This window comes from Ranitomeya variabilis, chromosome 4, assembly GCF_051348905.1.
Source record: "Ranitomeya variabilis isolate aRanVar5 chromosome 4, aRanVar5.hap1, whole genome shotgun sequence".
Taxonomy (NCBI): domain Eukaryota; kingdom Metazoa; phylum Chordata; class Amphibia; order Anura; family Dendrobatidae; genus Ranitomeya; species Ranitomeya variabilis.
In genome coordinates, this window is record NC_135235.1 from 574,622,453 (window position 1) to 574,647,967 (window position 25,515).

Below are 25,515 nucleotides of genomic sequence, written 5' to 3' on the forward strand. Positions count from 1 at the left end.
TGCATAGGTGATGTGGTTTCCCACAACCATCTCCACTAAGCAGGACCTTTTTCATTAATTTGTACTGCTCCACTGAGTATGTTGATACAATACTTTTACATATCTATTTCCATTACTCCAGTCCATTGATATATTTCTTCTCTACTGATTTGTTTATTACAGCACTGGTCTGACACCGGAGAATCCTCTGTGGGTCGGGGCCTGGTGGATCGGCTTTCTGGGGGCTGGGGCAGCTGCGTTCCTCATCTCCTTCCCTATACTGGGCTATCCACAGCAGCTGCCAGGTACTGTTTCTTATCACTGGCCATAGATAAGATAGGTGCAGTCTGAGTCAGTGGATTCACCAGGCTTTATCTCTCCGTCCCCTCCCTGGGTACATAAAATATAGGGATCATGTGACTGATTTCGGGAAGTGAGCTAATACAGCTATATATAGTTACTGTATATAAAAGAATTATGCCTGCTATTTAACCTCTTAAAGGGGATGTTCACAGACCCTGACTATCTGCCATTTTGCCTGGTGACTGTTCGGGAGTGGTAGATCCAGTGTCATTACTCTAGGATCCCACCTTATACTCTAGTAGAGCATATATAATGCGGCTGGCAACACCAGATGACCTCCGTGAGTCACAGTCACGTCTGTGGCCATAAACTAGCTTATGTCATTCTGATATCGGGAGAGAACTCGTGGACACTTACGCAACAGTAAACTGTAAATCAAGAGAAACATAGTTTTGCATAGGAGCTGCGTACATAAAATGGTAGAAGGTATTTTTCAACAAGACTGTTTGCAAGGTGCCCATTTTTTTTTCTTATTTAAATGCACTGGAACAATAAAGAATATAGATTGCAAAAATATGCATACCCCTAAACTAAGAGTTTCCTATGCAGCACTTATTGGAATTTCTGTGACTCAGATTCAGAAACAAGATGGAAGAATTGTGGCCCAAAAAAAGGTGTTACTGCTCATTCATTCTGGATAATGGTGGGGTGAACTCACTTATCCCACCGAAGGTTTTTTTGGTGCGGTTCCCATTCTCAGTATCACTTCAGGATTTTTGATAATAATGACCCCCTTACAGAATGCACCATTGATCTCATTGTATTGTATTCTTTCAGGTTCTCAGCGCTACGTGGTCATGAGAGTGTCTGAGGCTCATCAGGTGAAAGATGAGGGTCACAAGCCAGACCCTGATTTTGGGAAGACTATTAAAGATTTGCCAAAGTAAGAAATTTGGTTAAATAATCCTAGTCCTGAAAAATAATACTTTATTGTACAGCGCCATGATTTTGACGCCATCTTCCAAGCTTCTTTTTAGGACGGATAGACAATTGCTAATCTAGCTGTTCCCTGATGTAATAGTGTCCAGTAGATTTGGGTGCACTCTGAATGTGCAGGAGGGTTTCTGGTGGAAGCCAAATTCATTACATAACAAAAAGATCTAACAAATAATACTTTTTCTCAATGGCCAAGATCTCCACTTGTTGTCAGTGAATGGAAATGTTAAGAACTTACTTTTAGGGGTCAAGAACTTGTCTTGACCTCATTCGAACATTCTGATACTATACTAAGCCACTCACTTGTCAGCTTTTCATGGCTTCCGGATCCTTGTATTGGACCCCTGATAAGAGAGTAATACTGACTAGTGATGAGCGAATGTGCTCGGATAGGGTGTTATCTGAGCATGCTCATGTGCTAACCGAGTGCCTTCGGCATGCTCGAAAAATATGTTCGAGTCCCCACAGTTGCATGTCTCGTGGCTGTTGGGCAATCCCTGCATGTATTGCAGATGCGAGACATGCAACTGCAGGGACTCGAACATATGACCCTCGGTTAGCACATGAGCATGCTCAAATAACACCCTATCCGAGCACATTCGCTCATCACTATTACTGACCCAAGAGTTTGGCTCGTTACCAGAGAGTTGTTATGAGATTGATATATACGATTGGTGACACCATCTTTGAGACCCACACCTGTCTCTAGAATGGGGCCACGTGTTGCCACCTGCAAATGCAGAGGCGGCCGTGACTTACCGCCTCTCGGGCTTCTATGGGAGTTATTAAAATAGTCAGGCAAGCATGGATCTTGGAGAAGGGGTGATAAAAAACTAAAAATGGCCTCGGCAGACAGAGGTTAAAGGATCAGACATTGACTTACAGGAGAGGTTATGCTAGTGACATTGTTTTCTTTCTTCTTTAGAGACACAGACATACAAAAGAAGTAAGAATTCACTGACAGCAAGTGGCGGGCTCTAAATTGCTAAATATTTGTACCATGAATTAATAATTTCTGGGAACCTTTTGTAGGGCCCAGGAGTAATCAAGCATTACAGTATGTACTGTTGATTGGATGGGGGACACCCTGTAAGTGGATTATGTTGGGTATGGTGGGCATTGAACAGGTTTGGCTACTGTCCTTTGTAGCTGTTTTTATCATGCAGTCCGGGGCATGTGATTGATCCATCAGCTAGATTATAACACCGCTTACTGTGTGGGGGGCACCTGCGGTTCTGTATCCTCTCATGTGGACTCCTGTTTTACCCCATAGGTCAGTATTGATGCTTCTCAGAAACCCTACATTTATTTTCCTGTGCTTAGCGGGGGCGACAGAAGCGACTCTCATCACAGGAGTGTCAACATTTGGGCCAAAGTTTCTAGAGTCCCAGTTCAGTTTGAGTGCGTCTCAAGCTGCTACTTTTTTTGGTAAGTCGGTCCCTCATCCTATAGTCGGTGTGTTAATATGAATTCCCGGCATGGAGAAAGAATAGAGGTGATAACTGTGCATTGTGCTGAGTTATTTCTTCTGAAGAGAAGTCGTCAGATACTGAGAGCTGAAACCACAAAATAGATGCAGCCGGGGGAAACCGCCTGCGGACGGAAATATTACTAAAGAGGTGACTTAAAGCGGAAGAACAGATCTAGGTACAGAGTTTCTTTAGCTAATATCAGTCCAATAATAGATGCCAAACCCTCCAAAGTCGGGTTCTGTGCCTCGTTCATGGCCCCAAACGGAATGTAGATATAGTCGCAATGGAACCATTGACTTCAATTAGGCAAAATACGAAACGTCAGTCTCTTTTTGACCTACTTTCAGGTGTTGTCCATCTTTGTAGTCTGATGTAATAGCCCAGACAGTGCCAGAATGGATGCCAAATCACATAATATATTCACATATCTATACTGTATGGTAAATATATTTTTTAATACAGAGCTACAAATTCCTAACATAGACATAAAACTGAAATTTACAATTCTTCCTGCCCGCAGCCTCCACTAGGGGGTGCTTTGTAGCTTCCTGCATAAATATGTTTCTATTGAATGCAATATTAACTGCGTCTGCAGTAAGCTCCTGAGCTCCTCCTAGTGGCAAAAATATTTTTAAATTAGCACAGAATTTTGTACATTAAAAAGGTCTTGATGTTAGAGATTCACTTATTTTACCAGACTGCATCCACTAAAAGATTCTTAAAGGTGCTCTAATCCAGAGGTCCCCAACTCCAGTCCTCAAGGCCCACCAACAGATCATGTTTTCAGGATTTCCTTTGTATTGCACAGGTGATGCAATTATCACCTGGGCAAGACTAAGGAGATCCTGAAAACATGACCTGTTGGTGGGCCTTGAGGACTGGAGTTGGGGACCCCTGCTCTAATCTACAGCATGTAATAATGTGTAAAGACAAAACTTCATCTGACAATGGCTTTCTATTCACCACCATTAAGGACCCGTTGTTGGCCGAGTTCTTGAGGGGTAGTCTTTCCGTTTCATTATGTTTGGTAAAAAGTTTAACTGAAAGACATTGAGGTGAATCTTGGACTGATGCTTTTAGCACAAAAGACTTAGCAGACCGAGTATCCTAACCCTGTGAGCAGCTCCAAGGAAGGACAATTGGCTCTTTATTTGGTGCAGCTCAGTGGTACTGTACATCCTCCTCCAGATCATCAGTCACTCCAGATTACTTGGACAACAGCTACACGAACGTCCGCCTTAAATATTGTCTCTATGCTTGCATAGAGATGTGTGCATGACTGGAAGTAAGATTGTGAGCTCCTGTTGTCAGGGCACTATTTGTACATTACTAGAGTATATGTTGGTGTTATAGAAATTATTATTATTTTTATTACTATTATTTATTATTATAGCGCCATTTATTCCATGCCGCTTTACATGTGAGGAGGGGTGTACATAATAAAAACAAGTACAATAATCTTAAACAATACAAGTCATAACTGGTACAGGAGGAGAGAGGACCCTGCCCGCGAGGGCTCACAATCTACAAGGGATGGGTGAGAATACAGTAGGTGAGGATAGAGCTGGTCATGCAGCGGTTTGGTCGATCGGTGGTTACTGCAGGTTGTAGGCTTGTCGGAAATAACCGTTTAATATGGACATTTATAATATTCCTGGTCATAATTGTGTTCTTTGTTCTTCTCGCTTGCACAGGGTATCTGGTGGTCCCAGCCGGGGGTGGAGGAACCTTCCTTGGGGGGTTTATAGTCAATAAACTGAAACTTCATTGCTCAGGAGTAATCCGATTCTGTGTCTTATGCGCTGTCCTAAGTCTGATGTCAATTTTCATATTCCTAATCAGCTGTCCCAACATGCCTATGGCCGGAGTGACTGAACCCTACGCTGACAGGTATGGATTTTATAGAATCTAGGTAGAGGCGATATTATAGAAATTAATGCCTTGCGTATCAAGTACAGTAGGGACCCCCACTCCCTGCTTTTAGACACATAAACCACATACAGATATGAACTTTTTATCCAAATAATGCCTTACAGTGCTCACATAATACTAAATTACACCATCGCACAATTACATAATACCTCCATATAGTATCTCGATAACAAAACCATATAGTGCCCAAGTCTCACCACAATATATGTGCTGCAGGAGCGTAACTATAATAGGTGCAGGGGTTGTTATCGCATCGGGGGCCAAAAGGTCCCTTTAGCCCAGTGTTCTCAAACTGCAGTCCTCAAGAGCCACCAACAGGTCATGTTTTCGGGATTTCCTTAGTATTGCCCAAGTGATAACTCCATCACCTGGACAGGCAAGAATTCCATCACCTGCGCAATACTAAGGAGATGCTGAAAACATGACCTGTTGGTGGCTCTTGAGGACCGGAGTTGTGGAACACTGGTTTAGCCCATATAAAAAGACCATTACTACTAAAGACCTACAATAATTGGGGGTCCCGTTGGAGCTTTTGCATTGTTGTCCTTGAGATTTAAGTTACGCCACTAATGTGCTGCCAATCAATGCACAAATAAAACTACCAATGTCCAAATGATACTGCCCTACAAAGTCTACACTATGAAAATGTTTAGAGTAAACTCCATGGTAATCCAGTCAGTGAATGGGTTAAAAGTCAAGTCCTTAGTGGCCCAGGGAGGGAAGGTTGTATGCTCCACTATTATTGCTCTCCAGGGTCCAGTCCACAGAAATGGGGGACCCCGGCCAATTGCCTTGTTTCCTGCACCCCCAAACCTGTCTGTAAATCCAGGTCCCTTTAGTTGCATTGTCCGTTCAATAAACTAATGTGCTCTTTTCCGCAGTTACTTATCTGTTTCTATGGAAAGCAGGGTGACAACCGTATTACCTCGATTAAAGGGTTATTCCCATCTTCATAGATGGATATTGTCGGATAGTGCTTGTAAAATCAAGCACTTTTGCAATTTACTGCGTACTAGAGTTTGCAGCCGTTCTTGAAATATTAAGTTTTCTTTTTTTGTTTGCGTACCGCTCTTGTCTAGGAAACCAGCCACCGCCGCTGTTTAGTTTATAGGCGCTGCGCTGAAGCTGGCCAGGATTAGGAGGTAACAGCACGTCCCAGTGAACCTGGCCAGATCAAATAAGTGCTTACAAGCTCAAAAGAAAAGAGCTTGTAAACACTGCGCATGTTCTGCTGTCTAGCAGTGGTGGTCGGTTTCAAAGGCAATGAGCTGTAAACTAAAAGAAAGAAAATTGTTAATATCTCAAAAATGGCTGAAAATTTTAATGAGCAGAAAATTGCATTTACAAACGCTATCCAACCTTACATATTTATTAGGATGAGATTAACCCTTTAAAATACCCACACTGACGTGAAGTTCTTGAGACCCTGAAAAATAATGGATAGCTGGCCCCCAAATATCACTTCTGTTCTTCAATTTGGCAGATTAGTCAACCTCTTCAGGCCCTATAGCCATATCATTGGTTACCACCAAGCTTTTCCGGATTCCTGAAAGTTAAATCTGCCCTGTTATGTAACGGAACGTGGTTTTCGTACAGGAATATGATGGTGCAGCTCTAGATCTATTGGGTTGGAGAGCTAAAACCTGATCCCCTTTGCTCGTTCTCTGCAGTGTCCTCTGGGAAAACAGCCTGAACCTGTCTGCCGCCTGTAATGCCGACTGTGGCTGTGCGCAGGAACATTACAGTCCTGTGTGTGGAGCGGATGGAATCATGTACTACTCTGCCTGCTATGCGGGGTGCTCAGGAACGTACATGGAGCTCGACAATGGTAAAAAGGTATGTCATCCAAATCAGTGGTAGGGATCTGGGGGACATGAGGTTAAACTGGCCAATGAAATGTATTTTTATGTATCCATATGATGTGTGATAACTGTGTGAATACGGGGGGCCTCATATCTGGGTGACACGTGCACTGTCATTCCATTTAATGTCTATGGGACTAAGGTAGATAGCCTGGTGCTGTACTCTGTCTATGGGCTTGCAGCGCCCCAGAGTCCTGGTCGTTGCAGTAGCATGGTTCAGCCACTAAGGGGGGCCATGCTGCGTTCGATGGCACGGAAGGAGTTCTCTGAGCAGGTATCACAGTCACCAAGACATTTCACAGCTGGGCCTCCGGGGGGAGCTAAGGGTGCTATTCATTAGGCCACTCCCCACCATAGTGGGTAAACTGGGGGTCAGGCAGGAAGTTAGAGAGAACGCTGACGGGATTGAACGGAGCAACACCTGGTGGCAGAGGGTGTTGTGAAGGGAGAGACTGTAGGGTCTCTGCCAGGGGTGGGATCCTGGCAGAGGCTTGGCATGGAAAGAACGTAAAGGGACCGTGCCTGCTCAGCATAGCGGCGGTGCCCAAGGAAGGACTAAGAAGCTAGATAGATTGTGCTGAGTGAGAAACGAAATCAAGCGAAAGGAGGTACCAGTGAGGGTTGTGCTGAAAGAGGCAGCACCTTACTGAGGCGCACTACCGGTGGCCGGAACGCCGAGGAGGTAAAGAGTTTCAAGCCATACCTCAGACCTACGGCAGGGCAGTTAGCTTGAGGCGGACTGTCTCACGCATCACCCAGGAAGGCAAAGGGGGGTACCAACAGGAGAGGGGCGCAGATAGAGTCCCGGAAGATCTCCGAGCCTCCCCGTCATACGGGTGCGTTCCTACCATAGTATCTGGAGGGACGAGAAAGATCATTGCGAATTAAGTTGTTGTGAGGGAACACGAGAAACAGACACAACAGTTGTGGGGTACTTTCCGTAAGCACAGCAGGGAAGGACTGCAACACATAGCGCTAGAAGGAAGGCACCGATTTCCACCTGCAAGGAGAGCTCTGGAAGTGCCATTGGACCGGCCGGACTTGCGCAGCCTGGTGAGCCGTATTCCGGACTGAGGACCCAGAGAGCTTCAGTAAAGAGGTAAAGAGACTGCAACCTGGTGTCCTCGTTATTTACCGCGACCTGCACCCCACAACTGCACCGCTACAACATCACTTATTGCACCGGACGTCCCCCACTGACAGACAGGGCCACGGACCGGGTCTAGCCACCGTGACAACCCCAGGACTGAGACCTAGAGGCCCGGCTCCGGGTACCCCTCGGCCCTGCGGCGGTGTGGGGGCGCTCCAATTTGGCGTCACGAACAGGATCTACTTAAGCCTGAAGAATCAGGTCATGTGTGCCTAGAGACTGTGATTTACTGTACTTTATTGCAAGATTGTGCTGCGCCATTGGCCGCCAGAAGTTCCCGCCAAAAGGCGCCGCCATTGCTACACCCCAGGAGAAGGAGGGTGTGTTATGGGCGGAGACTCCCAGTGTGGCGCGAGAAATGGCTACCGCCCCCTGCACTTCTGGCTGCAAAGAGATGACCTGCCCCAAAACAGAAGACAACCCCCTGAGATGCAACGGCGGGAAGCTGGCGACGGAGAAGCCCGACCTCGGAGAAATGGCGGAGTTAGGTGCATGCACTGCCAGCGACTATCAGGCGGCGATGATGAACGGCGAGTGCCTGAGCGAGGAAGAAGCGGTTCAGGCCTGCCTTTCTTCACCGGAGATGGACCGGAAGGCCGCGGACCCGACAGCAGAGCTACGTCCACCAATCCCGACCTCGGAGTTAGAGGAGGGGGAACCACGGCTAGCGGGGCCGAATCCGAGCATCCCATTGGAGGAGCCCCGGTCCGGGCTGCAGCAGATTCCAGCGTCCTCGTTAACGGACCGGAGCGACACCGATGGAACCATATTAGGCGCAGGTATGGCCGACGTCCCTGCTCCCCTCCGCGAGCCCACTTCCATGACCCACCTCTATCGCAGTAGGGAGCGACTTATCTCGGCAGGGCTAATGGTGCTATCCCCCGATGACCTGGGGAGGATGGTGCCACCGCTGTCGACTGGAGTGGGGGAGCCTGTGGATGTGAGCTTAGATGGAGTAGTTCTTCGGTGGGACACCCCCTGGTTTAGAGCAGATGGATCCCGGGAGAACGGGTCCACTCTTGCGGTGCTTACATGGGAACAATATAGACAGTGCTTGATTCTGCAGTGGAAAGGACGGAAAGGAGCTGAGTCGATGGGCCCAACGAAAGTACAACAACCCCCCCCGGCATGGGATGACAGAGACGCGGTAAGGCGGGGCACTGTGTTGGCCTACCATGTAAAAAGGGGGTGGGGCCTCATACACGAGCCGGGACTGGATACTGATGTTTTCGTTGCGCACTGTAACGTGAGGGCTCCCTGTTGTGGCCGAAGCGGAGAACCGTTACAAAAGGGGGATCCAGTGACCTACAGCCGCCACTTGAACCCACTCGGGTGGTATGCACGAAATGTTCGGCGGTGTATGTCTGGGCCTGCGGCACCTGCAGCCCCAGATCTGGTCCCGGGAGCGCCTGAACTTGTCACTATCGCGACGGTACGCCTAGTGGCAGCCCCGGAGTTGGCCAGTCGAGTCCATCTGCATGTTCGAACCGAGGACACTGGCGCTGTAGTGGCCGGGGGCGCGGAGCCCCAGCCACCGGAAGGAGAATAAACCTCGATACCATGAAAATGTAAATAGTTAACTGTTCATTCCTTTAACTGTTCCTGTTTGCTGCTAAACCCGTCTAGGGTTAAAGGTGACCCCTTTGTTGACCCGGGGTCACTGTTGTTTTCCTGAAGTTTATACAGTTTTAAAAAAAGAGAACTGCAGAAATCATGAACTGCGCATGATTCAAACTTTCCCTTGTAAATAGTTTGCACTTTCTTAAAGGTGCTCCCTACTGGTTTTAGTCAAAAGACACTTTGCGAAGAAACCGTTCCTACTGGTCCTAGTTAAAGACACTTTGTGAAGATACCGGACCGGAACTTTGCATGAGACTGGTAGGCTGAGAAGACGAGCTACCTCAGAGAGACCTGGTCCCCTCTTAAAGGGGATGTGAAGAATTGTACTTGAAAGCGATACTGTTACAGAATAGTAATGTGGTAATGATGCCTTGAAAAGAAAATGTAACTGTTTTACATGCCGAGTTATATGTGTTGAATTTGTTAAAATGTGAAATTTGAATAATGTTTTGAAGACAGGAAGGATGCAGAGAGCCCGTAGGGGTAGAAGTGGAGGTCTGCATAGTTGAAAGTAAGAGAAGTAATAATGAGGGTGAGGATAGAAGGTAAACCCTGCGTCCCCATTGAAAAGTTACTTTGTTGCTAAGGACAGAGAGTGAACCCGTAGGGGTTAGAGAGTGAGTCCTTAAAGGGGCCGAGTAGAGCTGGCTCAGAGTTCTTCAACCGAAAGGAATGTTATGTCTATACTGTGTATAGTAGCGAAAGGCAGTAGGCCCTGGCTGAACAGGGCGGTCCTGTAGAAGAAAGGAGAGGCAGTAGGTCTGGTGCCGTAGGGACAGGCGGTCCTGCAGGTTCACAAGAAGGAGAATGTAAAGTTGAAATGCCTTATAATGTGATTATAGGAAGGCCTTTGATAGACTAAGAGTGTGAGTTTCTTAAAGGCAATGTTAAGTTATTATTTCAAAAATTGCACTAAATAGAATACCCGGTTGGGTAACAGAAGTTATTTATACTCTGTAAATTATAAGGTTAATTATGTTTGTAACGTTACAAGTGTCCTCACCTCCCATAAAGGGAAGCCTACTTAAGTATACTTATTGTTATTTGCACTCAACAAAATTGTATGTCTTTTGCTAACCTGTATTGTTGTTTTTCTTCCCAGTCCCGGAGTACTGTGTTTAACCAGGGGGGAGTGCAGCGCCCCAGAGTCCTGGTCGTTGCAGTAGCATGGTTCAGCCACTAAGGGGGGCCATGCTGCGTTCGATGGCACGGAAGGAGTTCTCTGAGCAGGTATCACAGTCACCAAGACATTTCACAGCTGGGCCTCCGGGGGGAGCTAAGGGTGCTATTCATTAGGCCACTCCCCACCATAGTGGGTAAACTGGGGGTCAGGCAGGAAGTTAGAGAGAACGCTGACGGGATTGAACGGAGCAACACCTGGTGGCAGAGGGTGTTGTGAAGGGAGAGACTGTAGGGTCTCTGCCAGGGGTGGGATCCTGGCAGAGGCTTGGCATGGAAAGAACGTAAAGGGACCGTGCCTGCTCAGCATAGCGGCGGTGCCCAAGGAAGGACTAAGAAGCGAGATAGATTGTGCTGAGTGAGAAACGAAATCAAGCGAAAGGAGGTACCAGTGAGGGTTGTGCTGAAAGAGGCAGCACCTTACTGAGGCGCACTACCGGTGGCCGGAACGCCGAGGAGGTAAAGAGTTTCAAGCCATACCTCAGACCTACGGCAGGGCAGTTAGCTTGAGGCGGACTGTCTCACGCATCACCCAGGAAGGCAAAGGGGGGTACCAACAGGAGAGGGGCGCAGATAGAGTCCCGGAAGATCTCCGAGCCTCCCCGTCATACGGGTGCGTTCCTACCATAGTATCTGGAGGGACGAGAAAGATCATTGCGAATTAAGTTGTTGTGAGGGAACACGAGAAACAGACACAACAGTTGTGGGGTACTTTCCGTAAGCACAGCAGGGAAGGACTGCAACACATAGCGCTAGAAGGAAGGCACCGATTTCCACCTGCAAGGAGAGCTCTGGAAGTGCCATTGGACCGGCCGGACTTGCGCAGCCTGGTGAGCCGTATTCCGGACTGAGGACCCAGAGAGCTTCAGTAAAGAGGTAAAGAGACTGCAACCTGGTGTCCTCGTTATTTACCGCGACCTGCACCCCACAACTGCACCGCTACAACATCACTTATTGCACCGGACGTCCCCCACTGACAGACAGGGCCACGGACCGGGTCTAGCCACCGTGACAACCCCAGGACTGAGACCTAGAGGCCCGGCTCCGGGTACCCCTCGGCCCTGCGGCGGTGTGGGGGCGCTCCAGGCTTGCCATAGATGGCAATAAAAAAGTGCCAGAGATGATCTGCAGCACTTGACAGCGGCCGCTACACCCATTACATGTTTAGTGGTTACATCCGACCACTGCCAGAACTGGTAGCACCTGATCGGTAGGGGTGTTAGATATCAGACCCCCACTGATCTGATATTGATGACCTATCCTGAGGATTGAGCTCCAATCTTAGACTCTCTGATAACCCCCTTCAAGCTCCTTGCTGGGGCGTCATTGGTTCATCAGTGTTTTTATAAAATATGTCATATATTTTTGAGCGCTGAGTATATAATTTAGGGTTGACTTGTTTTTTCTGTTCCAGGTTTACCAAAACTGTAGCTGCATTGCATCAAATATCTCCATGGCTGGTGCACAGACTGTGTCCGGGAAATGTTCGTCTTCCTGCCAGAAGATGTCTTTGCTTTTAGTGTTCACATTCACTGTCATATTGTTTACATTCCTCTGCAGTATTCCTGCACTGACCGCAACACTAAGGTATCCTCACCGACCATCTAACCGTGCCTGGTGTATATTGGGGTAGCCTGACTGATGGTATGGCTGAATATTGACTTATCTGATATTACGGTTCCTATAGGATAAGTGGTGGCAGAGGTGCGAGCGGAAATTGCGTGTATGGGGGGTAAGAATGACAGATTGTAAAAACCTCCTGTGTTTAGAAATTACTGGTTCAATAACTAAAGGTACCTTCACACTAAGCGACTTTGCAGCGAGAACGACGACCATCCGTGACGTTGCAGCGTCCTGGATAGCGAACTCGTTGTGTTTGACACGCAGCAGCGATCTGGATCCTGCTTTGATATCGTTGGTCGGAGCTAGAAGTCCAGAACTTTATTTCGTCTCTGATCACCCGCTGTCATCGCTGGATCGGTGTGTGTGACACCGATCCAGCGATGTGTTCACTTGTAACCAGGGTAAATATCGGGTTACTAAGCGCAGGGCCGCGCTTAGTAAGCCGATATTTACCCTGGTTACCATTGTAAAAGTAAAAAAAAAAACACTACATACTCACCTTCTGATGTCTGTCACGTCCCCCACCGGCGGCTTCCGTGCACTGAATGTGTCAGCGCCGGCTGGCCGTAAAGCAGCACAGCGGTGACGTAACCCGATGTTTACCCTGGTTACCCGGGTGCTGCAGGGGGACTTCGGCATCGTTGAAGACAGTTTCAACGATGCTGAAGTCGTTCCCCTGATCGTTGGTCGCTGGAGAGAGCTGTCTGTGTGACAGCTCCCCAGCGACCTAAACAGCGACGCTCGTTGTCTATATCGCTGCAGCGTCGCTGAGTGTGACGGTACCTTAAGACTGATACACACGTGGTCAAAATTGCTGGTACCCCTCGTTTAATGACAGAAAAACCCATAATGGTCACAGAAATAACTTGAATCTGACAAAAGTAATAATAAATAAAAAAATCTATGAAAATGAACAAATGAAAGTCAGATATTGCTTATCAACCATGCTTCCACAGAATAAAAAAAAAAATAAAACTGATGAAATAGACCTGGACAGAAATGATGGTACTCTTAAGGGTATGGGTCTGTGGTCTGGAATCCCAGCACTTTGGACGCAGCGGATACCCCACTCCACCCAAAGCGCTGCCCCCTTTTGTACGGGTGGTGATTCCGCTTGTGTTCATTGAACACATGTGGAATCACCACATCCTATACATACAGTAGAATGTGTAATTTATCTTGCAGAGACTGAGCATCTCCGCAAGATAAACAGACATGCTGCGGTCTATAAAGACGTGCCACATGTGCGTATATGCAGGTCTGCCGCCTGCGTCTTTGAACGCATAGTGGATATGGGATTTCGTAAAATCCCCTCCACTATGCTGTGACATCTGGCCGCTGCGGATTGGACGCTGTGGCTGTACGCAGCATCCAATCCGCAGCAAATACTGAAGCCATAAGTACACTAACTTAATATTTTGTTGCACAACCTTTTGAGGCAATCACTGCAATCAAATGATTCCTGTAACTGTCAATGAGACTTCTGCACCTCTTGGCCCACTCCTCAAGAGCAAACTGCTCCAGTTGTCTCGTGTTTGAAGGTTGCCTTTTCCAGATGGCATGTTTCAGCTCTTTCCAAAGACGCTAATAGGATTTAGGTCAGGGCTCATAGAAGGCCACTTCAGAATAGTCCGATGTTTTCCTCTTAGTCATTCTTGGGTGTTTTTAGCTGTGTGTTTTGGGTCATTATCCTGTTGCAAAACCCATGACCAGCGACTGAGACCAAGTTTTCTCACACTGAGCAGCACATTTCCCTCTAGAATCCCTTGATAGTCTTGAGATTTCATTGTACCCTCCACATATCCTAGACACCGTGTGCCAGATGCAGCAAAGCAGCCCCAGAACATAACAAAGCCTCCTCCATGTTTCACAGTAGGGACAGTGTTCTTTTCTTGATATGCTTCATTTTTCCATCTGTGAACATAGAGCTGATGTGCCTTGCCAAAAAAAAGTTCAATTTTTATCTCATCTGTCCATAGGACATTCTCCCAGAAGCTTTGTGGCTTGTCAACATGTAGTTTGGCAAATTCCAGTCTGGCTTTTTTATGATTTTTTTTCAACAATGGTGTCCTCCTTGGTTCTCCCATGAAGTCCACTTTGGCTCATACAGTGACGGATGGTGCGATCTGACCCTGATGTTCCTTGAGCTTGAAGTTCACCTTTAATCTGTTTAGAAGTTTTTTTCTATGCTCTTTTGTTACTATTTGTATTATCCGTCTCTTTGATTTATCATCAATTTTCCTCCTGTGGCCACGTCCAGGGAGGTTGGCTACCGTCCCATGGATCTTAAAGGGCACCTGTCACCCCGTTTTTTGAAGATGAGGTAAAAATACCGTTAAATAGGGGCAGAGCTGGGCGTTACATTAGTGTCTTTTGTGTGCCTTTATAACCTACCTAAGCTGCCAAAATACCTTTGTAAAGTCGCCGTTTTCTGCTGTCACTCACGCTGGTCTGGTCATATGGGCGTGGTGACAGCGCTGTTTCTCCCCCAGAAACCTGCTCATCATTACGTTGGTGGCGTAGTGGTGTGCGCATGTCCAAAGCGAAGATCCACTGCCCAGGAGATTCAAAACAGCGCGGTCTTCGCTATTCGCCGTTTACCGGTGGGCGCGGCCATCTTTCCTGTGGCCGCGCGTGCGCAGATGGAGCGCTCTGCTGCCCGGGGCTCATGTGTTTTAGCTAATATTACTATTATTACACCTACTACATATTAGGATAGGACCTTTTAAGATGGGAATACCCCTTTAAAGCGATATTTGCATTTTTTAAGCACAGCTCCTCCCCGGTCCACCTTGTGCTGCCCCCAGTGATTGTAGGTGTGCTGGCTATAACGACAGACTAGTGACTATGGTGGCCATTTCATATGTCACCACTGCCGCCAGCACTTGGTCTCATTTGTCGCCTGACATGCTGTCATTATGGATAGCAAATAGGAGAACCAAAGCTGAATCTGGAAATGTCTTATTTTTTAATATTGAGCCCAAATTCCTATAGATAAAGGGAATTTTTAGATGTAAAAATTAGGTTTCCCTCCCACATGACAAGCACTTGGCTTCAGGGAAGACAATCCTCCATTGCACCTGCACTGATACATTGTAGCAAAATATCACAGCAGGAGAGAGATTTGTGCTGCCGATTATCTAATCCGGATAGAATGGTGACAATGGAGACCTATTTTTTTATTAGCAAAACTAGATTGTTATTATTCAGTGACAGCAAGCATTGATATGGAAAATGGTTAGGAAATTATATGTGAAGTATATTAGAAGATGGTACATCTTTTTATTATGCAGTGAGATAAATGTGAAAAGTCCCTTTAAGAGGAGCTGTCACTTGCCATAAATATGTAAATCCCACTGTTCTCCTGCTTTTTTTTTCTTCTTTCATTCCTGCACCCTTCCGTTCCTGGGATACGGCCCTCTCTTCCCTGTATATAAATTTAGTCTTTCTTTTAGCCAAGTGGGCGATGTCCTTAAATAGACCCCAAAAGAGAACAGTTTAGGAGGTCTAAACATACTGTATCTCCATGGAGGGAAGAGATGGCCATATCTCAGGATTAGAGAAGGGCAGGAACAAAAGAAAAACAGGGGAACAGCAGAAGTTAGACCAGGTAAAACAAATACATATTTATTGAAAGTGTCGGGTTGCCTTTAAGTCACGTCTCACATGTACCAACGCTATTGATCCATGACATGTGACTTGTTAACTGCGTATTTTCCCATGACTCTTTTGTGTTCTAGGTGTGTCTCGGATAGTCAGCGCTCCTTTGCACTTGGGATCCAGTGGATATTAGTGCGGACATTAGGTATGGAATAAGAAGAAGCACTCAGACTAATGGACTCAATAACCCTACTGATAAACTCATCATTTGCTATCTCCTCGGCCTCAGATTTTTATCTGCTTGGCCTTGTACTCAGAGCAAAGTGCTTTCTCCTAAGTAATCAGCTGTGACTTTCATACATAATACTCCATTTCCATCTTCAGTTGAACTAGGAAAGGGCACGATTTACTGACTCTTCCTCAGCCGTGCAAAATGAGGAAAATGCGCCAAACTCATTAAGAGAGGTGCACAAGCATGAGAAAAGTACTTCAATCAGGGACTGGGGTGCATTTCTGTTTTAATTTCTGCCTGTTTTGTGGTATAAATGATGAAGAATTTGTTACCGTCACTTGACCATGGCTCTCCCTACTAAGCTCCACTCACTTGTCAAACAGTTGTCGGAGCTGACGGAAAAATGTAAAAACTTTCTTTTAAATAGTTATGTGTTGCCGAAAAATTTTGAAATCTTTAAACCAGTTTTACTCGAGATTTCTTTTCCAAACTGATGAATTGGCTCCAAAGTTTTTTGTTTTAATATTTTTACAAATTAAAAACTTCTTAAAAATGTCATGTGTGGTTCTATACACTGAAACCTACAGTACTGTGCACAATTTTTAGGCAGATGTGGAAAAAATGCTGAAAAGTAAAAATGCTTTCAAAAAAATAGAAGTGTTAATTTATTTTTATCACTAAACAAAATGCAAAGTGAATGAACCACAGAGAAATCTAAATCTCATCAATATTATAAACGGCATCAATTCTTCTAGGTACACTTGTCTCTTGCACACATGTTTCGAAGGAACTCTGCAGGAAGTTGTTCTAAACATTTTGGAGAACTAACCGTAGATCTTCTGTGGATGTCACTTGTGGAAGTCCTTCTGTCTCTTCATGTGATCCCACCCAGACTGGATGATGATGAGGTCAGCGCTCATCACTACCAGGACTCTTGTTCTTCTTTATGCTGAGGATTGTTCTTAATAACATTGGATGTGTGTTTGGAGTTGTTTTCTTTCTGCAGAATAAATTTGAAGTCAATCAGACACTTCCCTGCCCTAATAGTATTGTACAATGGATAAGTATTTGTCTGGATTTTTTCAGTCTTCCATTTATTAGTTCTTCTCAAAAGAGCTTAAACTGCACATCTTGAAATCACAGTCTACTTGCTTTAGAGAGACCTAGCTGATGCAGTATAACTTCCTTGTGTATTGTTGTCGTGCTCAGTCTTGCCGTAGTGTATGACATGAAAGAGGAACAAGGAGTCCTAGAAGTGATGAAATGACCAGATCAAAGCCCTGATCTCAACATCAAGCCTGTCTGTGATTACATGAAAAAAACAGAAGGATTTGCACAAGTGAAACACACAGAAGATCTGTGGTTAGTTCTCCAAGATGTTTGGAACATCCTCTTTTACTGCACAAACTGATCAAGTGTACCTAGAAGAATTGATGGTTTGATGTATTTTGAAGGTAAAGAATGATCACACCAAATACTAATTTGATTTAGATTTCTCTTTTGTTCATTTACTTTGCATTTTGATAATTGAGAAAGTTAAACTATTACCACTTCTACATTGAAAGTATTCTGACTTTGCTGCATTTTTTCCACACCTTCCTAAAACGTTTGTACAGTATTTTATAACTTTTTAATTTCTTGACAGTTCATAACTCACTGATGGAGCTGTTTGTGGGCATTATTTTCGCAGGGCAATATGTACTATTCATGGGTACCATTTTGCCATACATACAAGATTTTCTTCACTTACTATTCAATTTTTTTTTCTTGATAAGTGACCAAAATAAAGCAATTCTAGAATTCTTGAATTTTGGGGAGCTATTGTGAATAATTATCTAATTAGTTCAGACTTTTATGGATACGGTAATACCAATTGTGTTATTTTTTTTTTTAACCAAGCTGGAAAAGAATGATAAATTAAATTTTAGGATATGTGCAATCTCCTGACTTTTCTGATTTATCAAATACATTTATTCTAATCAAATAACGATTCTGGAGCATCTCTTTTTAGAACTCTGCGTTATTCTGTTATTCCGCCTGTCAATAAATTTCTAGTAGGAGTAACAGAAGAACAGCATAATGCAGTTATAATAAAAGATGTTTCAGAATTGTTATTTTATGCATAAGTATTTACGAAGTTTTAGAAAAATATTAAAGTGGATCTGTCATCAGTCCTGTCGTATATGTTTTAGTAAACTGTTTTTTCATTTGGTCCCAATTTTGAACTTGTACAATTACTGTACATACCTACACTATACTTGTGTCTTTTTAGTGCTTTAATAAGAGTTCTAACCTTGAATAGGCTCCCAGCTGCCATAATAACCCATCAGAACTATGTCATGTTGGGGGAGGTGGGAACAGTGACATTACAATGGGATGACAGTCAGCCCCAATCTAACCGCTTAGATGCCTCAGTCACCATTGACTAAGCGGTCTAACGGTGTAAATTAGTATGATGTATAATGGTGTGGTAACAAGGCGCTGGTAAGTATGGCCTTTTTTTCGTGGATGTGAATAGCGACAATCAGATTGTCATTGATTGTGGCATTTGCTGGAGGATCTATATGGAAAGTTGAAAGGTCATGAGGCAGCAAAGCTTTAAATCAGATGTGTTGTTTTATACCTTCAGAGGTTTCTCCACAGGCAGGGTCGGATTCAGTCCCCAGAAATTGTTGAAGCCCCTAAGGGGCGAGAGCTCACTAATGCTCTCGTTTTTGCTTCTCTGGAATCTGTTGTGTCTTGTTTCTCACTATCCAATGTAGCTAGTCACTCTCAGAATGATTGAGGTGCTCCTATATATTATTTTTGGCCAATTATTTTTATGCAACCTCTTGTTTTACCAGAGGTGGAAAATACTAACAGTGAGTAAGACTTAGGCAGTAATGTAATCTCAGGGGATTTTCTCTGACTAAAAATCTCAACAGGCTTTTTCTTTCCAAGCATAATTTACTTGTATGGACACTATTGTTTAAGTACCGACGTAAACCGAACTTTTCTACAGTCCCATGTCAAAGCACTTATCACGAGTTGTAACAAAGCACAAACTCGACTTGTACAGTAAAACTCGACCTATCACACAGGACCACACAAAAGACTGCTGTTGCTGATATTTCTTCATTATGTGTTTGGATCATTACTTGATTTCCACCTTCTGTTTCTTCCCCAGGTGGAATTCCTGGACCCATCGCCTTTGGCTCCATGATTGACATTTCGTGCCTGCTCTGGCAAAACCAAAGTGGAGAGAGAGGGTCGTGCTACATGTACCAAAATTCAGCCATGAGCAGTTATATGCTCATAGCGGGTCTCGTTTACAAGGTGAGCGTGGTTTATGTGAGCTCATTACATATAGATTTAAAACTGCATGTAAAATTGCATTCTTCTCACGAGTGATCCCATTGCAAGCCATCACAAAAGTCGTGACACCCTGGCCTGAAACATAGTTTAGAGTTATGTAAAGACTTGTCCACTCTCTTGACATGTCACTTTTTGTACATTTTTGTGCTTCCTATAAAATAACAATTCTAAAGCATATTTTCTTACAACACTGTGTTATGTGATTTCTATGTTAATCATCCTGGAAATGTCTGGACAAATAGTTCACATTTGTCACTACACATTCTAAGGGAGCAGCCAGGCAGCCGTATAAATAGGAACGAGATGAGAACACAGTGCACGGACTGGCCAGCGACTCTCCCGACCTGAGTGACAGCTGGATAGAAATACATGAAGCCGTCACACCCAGGTAGGGAGAGCCATCGGCCAGTCCATACACTGCGTTCCCATCTCCCCGTCTGACTGCACCCTTAGCCTATCCAATCAGTTCTGTGCAAATACCCACAGTCAATTTATCCATACATTTCCAGGAGGAATAACAGGAAAAACACAATCCTAAGTTCTAAGAAAAGGTGTCCCAGAATTTTACTATGGAGAATGCCATTTCCCTGACCTATTCAGTTTACTTCGGGGCAATGTAATATCCTTCAAGCCCATGAAGAATTTCCAGTTCAGTTCCCTGTAAATGCATCAACAGACTACAGGCTAGTCTTAAAGGGAATCAGTCAGTAGGTTTTTGCTACCTCACCTGAGAGCAGCATGACGTAGGCAAAGAGACCCTGAATCCAACAATGTATCACTTAGCTTACCGGCTGCAGCCATTCTCACACAATCAGAATTTTTCGGTTTCAGCAATTAAGCTGAACTACAAAAGCTAACCCCGCCTACACCAGGCTTTGTGTATAGACAGGGAGCTGCTTATCACAGAAGAGGGCGGAGTCTGACCAGGGCACAAGGGGCAAGCTAGTAACCGCAATGTTAATCACAATGTGATTAACTCTTCAGCCTAAGCAAACAACAGCAGGCAGCCTGATATGTGACACATCGTTGAGTTCAGTATATTAACCTCGACCTCATGCTGTCCTCAGATTAGATAGCAAAAACCTGCTGACAAATTCCCTTTAATGCCAGCCTTTACTCTGCTTATGTGATTTAGGCTACAGGATGTCAAAAACGAGTATTTAGTCTGATGGCAGATCTGCAGGGAAATTGCTGTTAAAGGGAGCGATTTCAGTAAATACATGATGATCGGTAATTGCTGCTTGAGCAATTTCCTAATATATTTTTGAACTTCATTCAGTACAGGAATAACACTCCTCTCTCTCTTTTCCAGTTAATAGGGTTGGTGTTTTTCCTTCTCGCCCTGTTACTTTATAAACCGCCCCCAGTTTCCCCAGCAAGTAGTGTGGACAAGGCAGCCAATGGGCATTCAGCGACAGACTCTCAAGGAGAAACGTTGGTGCCCTCATCGGGCAATCCTTCCTGAGTCCCCCTATTCTTAAATCCCTCCACTGCCTTCATGCGTCACATGGCATTCCTCCGGTCATCAAGACTGTGCTGTCACAGGTGACGTTTTACTACGGACCGCATGAAAGGGCTACTCCGAGCACTGCGATGACATCACAGGACACGCGACAGTACGTGTTTTATGCAGATACAGATCAGCAATTTCTTGTTTCTTTGTCTGAGCACTTAGAACACAGTCATTGTAATAATATGTGGACAAGCACTAAAATCCTAATTTATGCGAAGATCTTATTACATCTTATTGCGATCATAATTTATAAAATGTTGCTTATAATTTTTTGTTCCCATTTTGTGTAACGCGAACATTTTTACAATTCTCTAATTTACTTTGTGCTTCAAATCACCATGTCTGTGGTCTCTGCTTGAATGTTTCAATTCACTAAAGCAAACAGAGGTTGACAACCTGCTTATAAACTGTACGGACAGGTGCCACTAGAGGAAGCTCACTACCCACAGATTTATACAATTCCCATAGGAATGTATGAATCCCTATGCCGGTTGTGCCCTCTAGTGGCCAGATACATTTATATCAGTTATCAAGATAGGAAAATAATTTAATTCCCTGCACATATATTATAGTATAATATAATATTGAATAGATTAAAAATAGAGTAGTGGAGAAAAAAAGTTGTAATAAACCCCCAACAATGATATGTGTTAGGTCTGTACAGGTTTTCAGTTTATGGGCGTAAACAAGACTTTTCTCATTCACTAGCAACAAGCAGAGATATTGATCAAGGAGAGCAATTGAAATACAAATGATATTAGGAAGATATTTTTTTTACTGTAGAATGGTAGCTTTAGATAAATACTGAAAACCCTTTTAATAAATTGTTTTGGCATATCTGCTAGAATTCATTGACCGCCGATTATCTTTCAGTGGTGGAACTACGTGGTTGGATTCGTACACCCCTAAAGTTTATTCCTTAACAGAATTTCTTGGTGTTGCCACCCTTTTCACGACATGGTATACATGCCAAGATTGGGTTCTTTAATTGAACTTGGTGCCAAAGCTGGTATGGGTACAGGCTTCAGGAGTAAATGTGACCCAGGGTTGTATCTGTAATATTTACTTGCGACATCACTATCCTGCCTGATCACATAGGGTCATTCTTCCGGAGTCTCTGGAAATCAATAACTTAGGTCACATTTACACGTTCAGTATTTGGTCAGTTTTTTACCTCATTGTTTATAAGCCAAAACCAGGAGAGGAACAATCAGAGGAAAAGTATAATAGAAACACGTCGCCTCTTCTGTATTCATCACCCTCTCTGGTTTTGGCTTACAAATACTGAGGTAAAAAACTCACTAAATACTGAACTTGTGACCGTGGCCTAACAGACAAAACAGGAACATGTTATTTTCAAGGCCACATTCACACATTGAGCATTTGATGAATTTTTTACCTCAGTATTTGTAAGCCAAAGCCAGGAGAGGAACAATCAGAGGAAAAGTATAATAGAAACACATCACCACTTCTGTATTTCTCTCCAGGGGCTTATAACTACAACAGGTGCAGGGGTTGCAATCGCACCTGGGCCCTGGAGCCTAGGCGGCCCTAAAAGTCCCTTTGGCCTAAAGAAAAAGCCTATTGCTATTAAAGATTTAAAATATTTGGGGGCCCCGTTGGAGCTTTCGCATCAGGGCCCATGAGTTTCAAGTTACGCCACTGTTTCTCACCCACTCCTGGTTTTTGCTTACAAATACTGAGGTAAAATACTGAACGTGTGAACTTGGCCTTACCCAGCATTACAAAGAATCAATTAAACACAATGGACCACCTGTTCTGTGAGGGGGCTATTGTGATTGAAATTGTTTGGTTTGTTCAAATTTATGTGCAAAAGTGTAGTTCAGGTCAGAAAACTAAAAAAATATAAACTTTTCCACCTATATGTATTTTTAATAAAAAAAAAATCTGATTAATATAGCAGCCTAACATAAAGAATACTGTGGCCCAGGTGCCGACAACCTGCCTGCTCCCTTCACTGCTGACAACTGTTGAACTCAGTGCTAGACTGGTGCCATGCTAAGGCATGTCTGACAGTTTGCCTATTATAACTACACTACAGTTTTTAGTCTGTTCTGTCATAAGTCAGTCTGTCTTTGATTTCTTAGGTCTTTACCTTTTTTAAAGGGAACCTATCACCCCGTTTTTTAAAAATTAGATAAAAATAGTGTGAAATAGGGGCAGAGCTGGGCTTTACATTACTGCCTTTTTGGTGCCTTTACACCCCCGTTAGGCTGCCGAAATACCTTTGTGAAGTGGCCGTTTTCTGCTGTCACTCAAGTTGGTCAGGTCGGATAGGCGTGGTCACAGCGCTGTTTCTCCCCCAGATCAGGCTCATCATTACGTTGGTGGCGTAGTGGTGTGCGCATGTCCAAAGAGAAGATCCACTGCCCAGGAGATTCAAAACAGCGCGGTCTTCGCTATTCGCCGTTTACCGGTGGGCGCGGCCATCTTTCCTGTGGCCGCGCGTGCGCAGATGGAGCGCTCTGCTGCCCGGGGCTTCAGGAAAATGGCCGCGGGATTCCGCGCGTGCGCAGATGGAGATCGCGGCGGCCTGTAGAAGCGCACTTGCGCGAAACGGGCCGTCGTCTCGACACCTGCATTCTCCTGTAAGACCTGCTTCCACTACTACGTTTTATGCCACAATAAAGTACAGAAATGAACAGAGGACGGTGAGTGCCTTCTTTTTCTATTGTTGCATTCTGATACATACGGACTTTACTTTTCTCAGAAGTGCACCCCGTCCCTCAGCTCTGAGGAACTGGTTTACATGCAGCAGAAAAACTCGTTCTTACACAGATGTTAGTGCGGATTATTTTCCTTTTTTTCTCTTTTTTTGCGCATTGACACTGTATTGAGATGGCCTGAAGACTTGGATATCCACAAAACAGGCTTTTCTTTGCCCCTTACTGTCATATTAATCAGATTTTTGGAACAATATAATCATTTAGTGAAATTTCTCTTTTTTATTTAAGTTTATGAATGCAATATTTGAACCAATTTTAAAATAGCTCCTAATTGTAGACTGCTAGAGAGCCAGTCAGAAGCACAGAGATCTATGCATCCACAAGCACAAGGTGGTATCTGGGATCTGTTTTATCTTCATTCCTATGTATAAAGCAACAAAATGTATCTATGCAGAATTTTATATTCCCCGTATTTTCAGAATAGGTAATATTGTATGTATGGTAAAAATACAGTTATACATATTCAGCGCTGTGTTTTAAGCAGGTGTGGAAACAGGCTGAAAAGTAAAACCTAAAGGTGTTACTAGTTTATTTTTATAAATTAATAAAGTGAAAAGTGAATGAGAGAAATTCCTCTAGTTACACTTGTGCACAGTTTAAGGAACTTCGCAGGGAAGTTGTTCCAAACATCTTGGATGACTAACCACAGATCTGTGGATGTCGTTTGTGAAAATCCTTGTGTTTCTTCGTGTAATCCCAGACAGACTGGATGATGTGAGATCAGGGCTCTGTGGGGCTGTATCATCACTTCCAAGACTCTTTTTTTTCTTCTTTTATTGGAACAATTCATATACTATGGCAAGACTGAACACAGCAGCAAGACATAATGTAGTTATACTACTTCAACAATATCTCTCTGATTGGCTTCAAATCCTGCCAAGATTTTTCTAGGCAAAGCCACTTTAGGAAAAAGTCAGCTGTCTTTGTTTCTGAAGCGGTTTGGATGGTGGCTTTACTGTCAACTTTGCGGTGCTCCACCGCTGAGTCCTTTTTTTTTCTATAGCCTCAAATATAACTAGGAATGGACATCTTACTACTTTTAATCTCTGAGAGCAGCCAAAACAACCAGGATTATGGACTGCCAGAAAAGTATCAAGCAGGAGGTAGATTATAAAATGCCTTTATTAAATAATAATGGCAAATAATTAAAATACAATAATCTTTGCGCGTATCAGGATGAAAAAAAATCACATATGGGTCTGCCGTTATCATCTAGTTTCTTGTATATTCATATGTGATTTTACCTTAATAGTTCCTGGGGGCTGACAGGTTCCCTTTGGGGAAGCAAGATAGTGAAACATTTGTAGGTGAGGGTGGAGGTGGGGGGGGTCCAATTTTGGGAGGGATTTCTGGTTCCGGGTCTTCATCCTAGTCCTAAGATGATGCGTTTTGGTCCTCTTTTTTGTTGGCCCAGTGGGAGTGGTTGCCTCTGTCAAAGTCATTGGCCATGGTGCTGGAGTGGGCAGGGGTGCTGGAGTGGGAAGGGGTGCTGGACTCGGCAGCATGGTGGATCGGTGAACCTGAGGCGGTGGAGGAAGATAGTTCGGTGCTGTGGAAGTTGGAAAGATGATTGGCTGCTGGTAATATTTTCCGGCCTGTGGATTGAAGCTTTGGGACGGCTGCTGCTGAAATGCGTAGGCGTAAGGTTTTCCTACACGCTCCGCTCAAAGGCTGAAACAAAATGTCACGCCGGTCTCTCATGGTCGGCTTCCAGGAGGTCAAGGTGTTTGTTGACATCCTGTAAAAGTGTGTTCACATGGGTAAACCCACACTTCAGTCTATCACCAAGCACCCTAATCCCATCCTGGAAGACCGAGTTTAAGTGCATAAACTCGGGCATGCCTATCCTCTCCCAGGCCCTCTGCAGCTGACGAGAAGACCCAGCAGAGGAAGAGGGCTGGGAGAGGGGAAAACCAGATGGACCGGCTGCCTGTTCCCCAGCCTGTGAAGCCT

General features: G+C 44.5%; 1 protein-coding gene across 2 annotated transcripts in view; it reads left to right on the forward strand.

The window, feature by feature from the left end:
* Positions 1-22,953, forward strand: part of SLCO4A1 (solute carrier organic anion transporter family member 4A1) — a 63,668-nt gene extending 40,715 nt beyond the window's left edge. Inside the window, exons 4-12 of one of the 2 annotated variants that reach the window (XM_077252889.1) lie at positions 163-284; positions 1,120-1,225; positions 2,552-2,706; positions 4,445-4,640; positions 6,353-6,518; positions 11,908-12,080; positions 15,857-15,921; positions 19,115-19,263; positions 20,615-22,953. In XM_077252889.1, the coding sequence (XP_077109004.1) occupies positions 163-284; positions 1,120-1,225; positions 2,552-2,706; positions 4,445-4,640; positions 6,353-6,518; positions 11,908-12,080; positions 15,857-15,921; positions 19,115-19,263; positions 20,615-20,767 (1,285 nt within the window). In that variant the 3' untranslated portion in view covers positions 20,768-22,953. The remainder of the gene's footprint in view (positions 1-162; positions 285-1,119; positions 1,226-2,551; positions 2,707-4,444; positions 4,641-6,352; positions 6,519-11,907; positions 12,081-15,856; positions 15,922-19,114; positions 19,264-20,614) is intronic. The other variant, XM_077252890.1, reaches the window with a different exon arrangement.
* Positions 22,954-25,515: the final 2,562 nt, after the last annotated feature.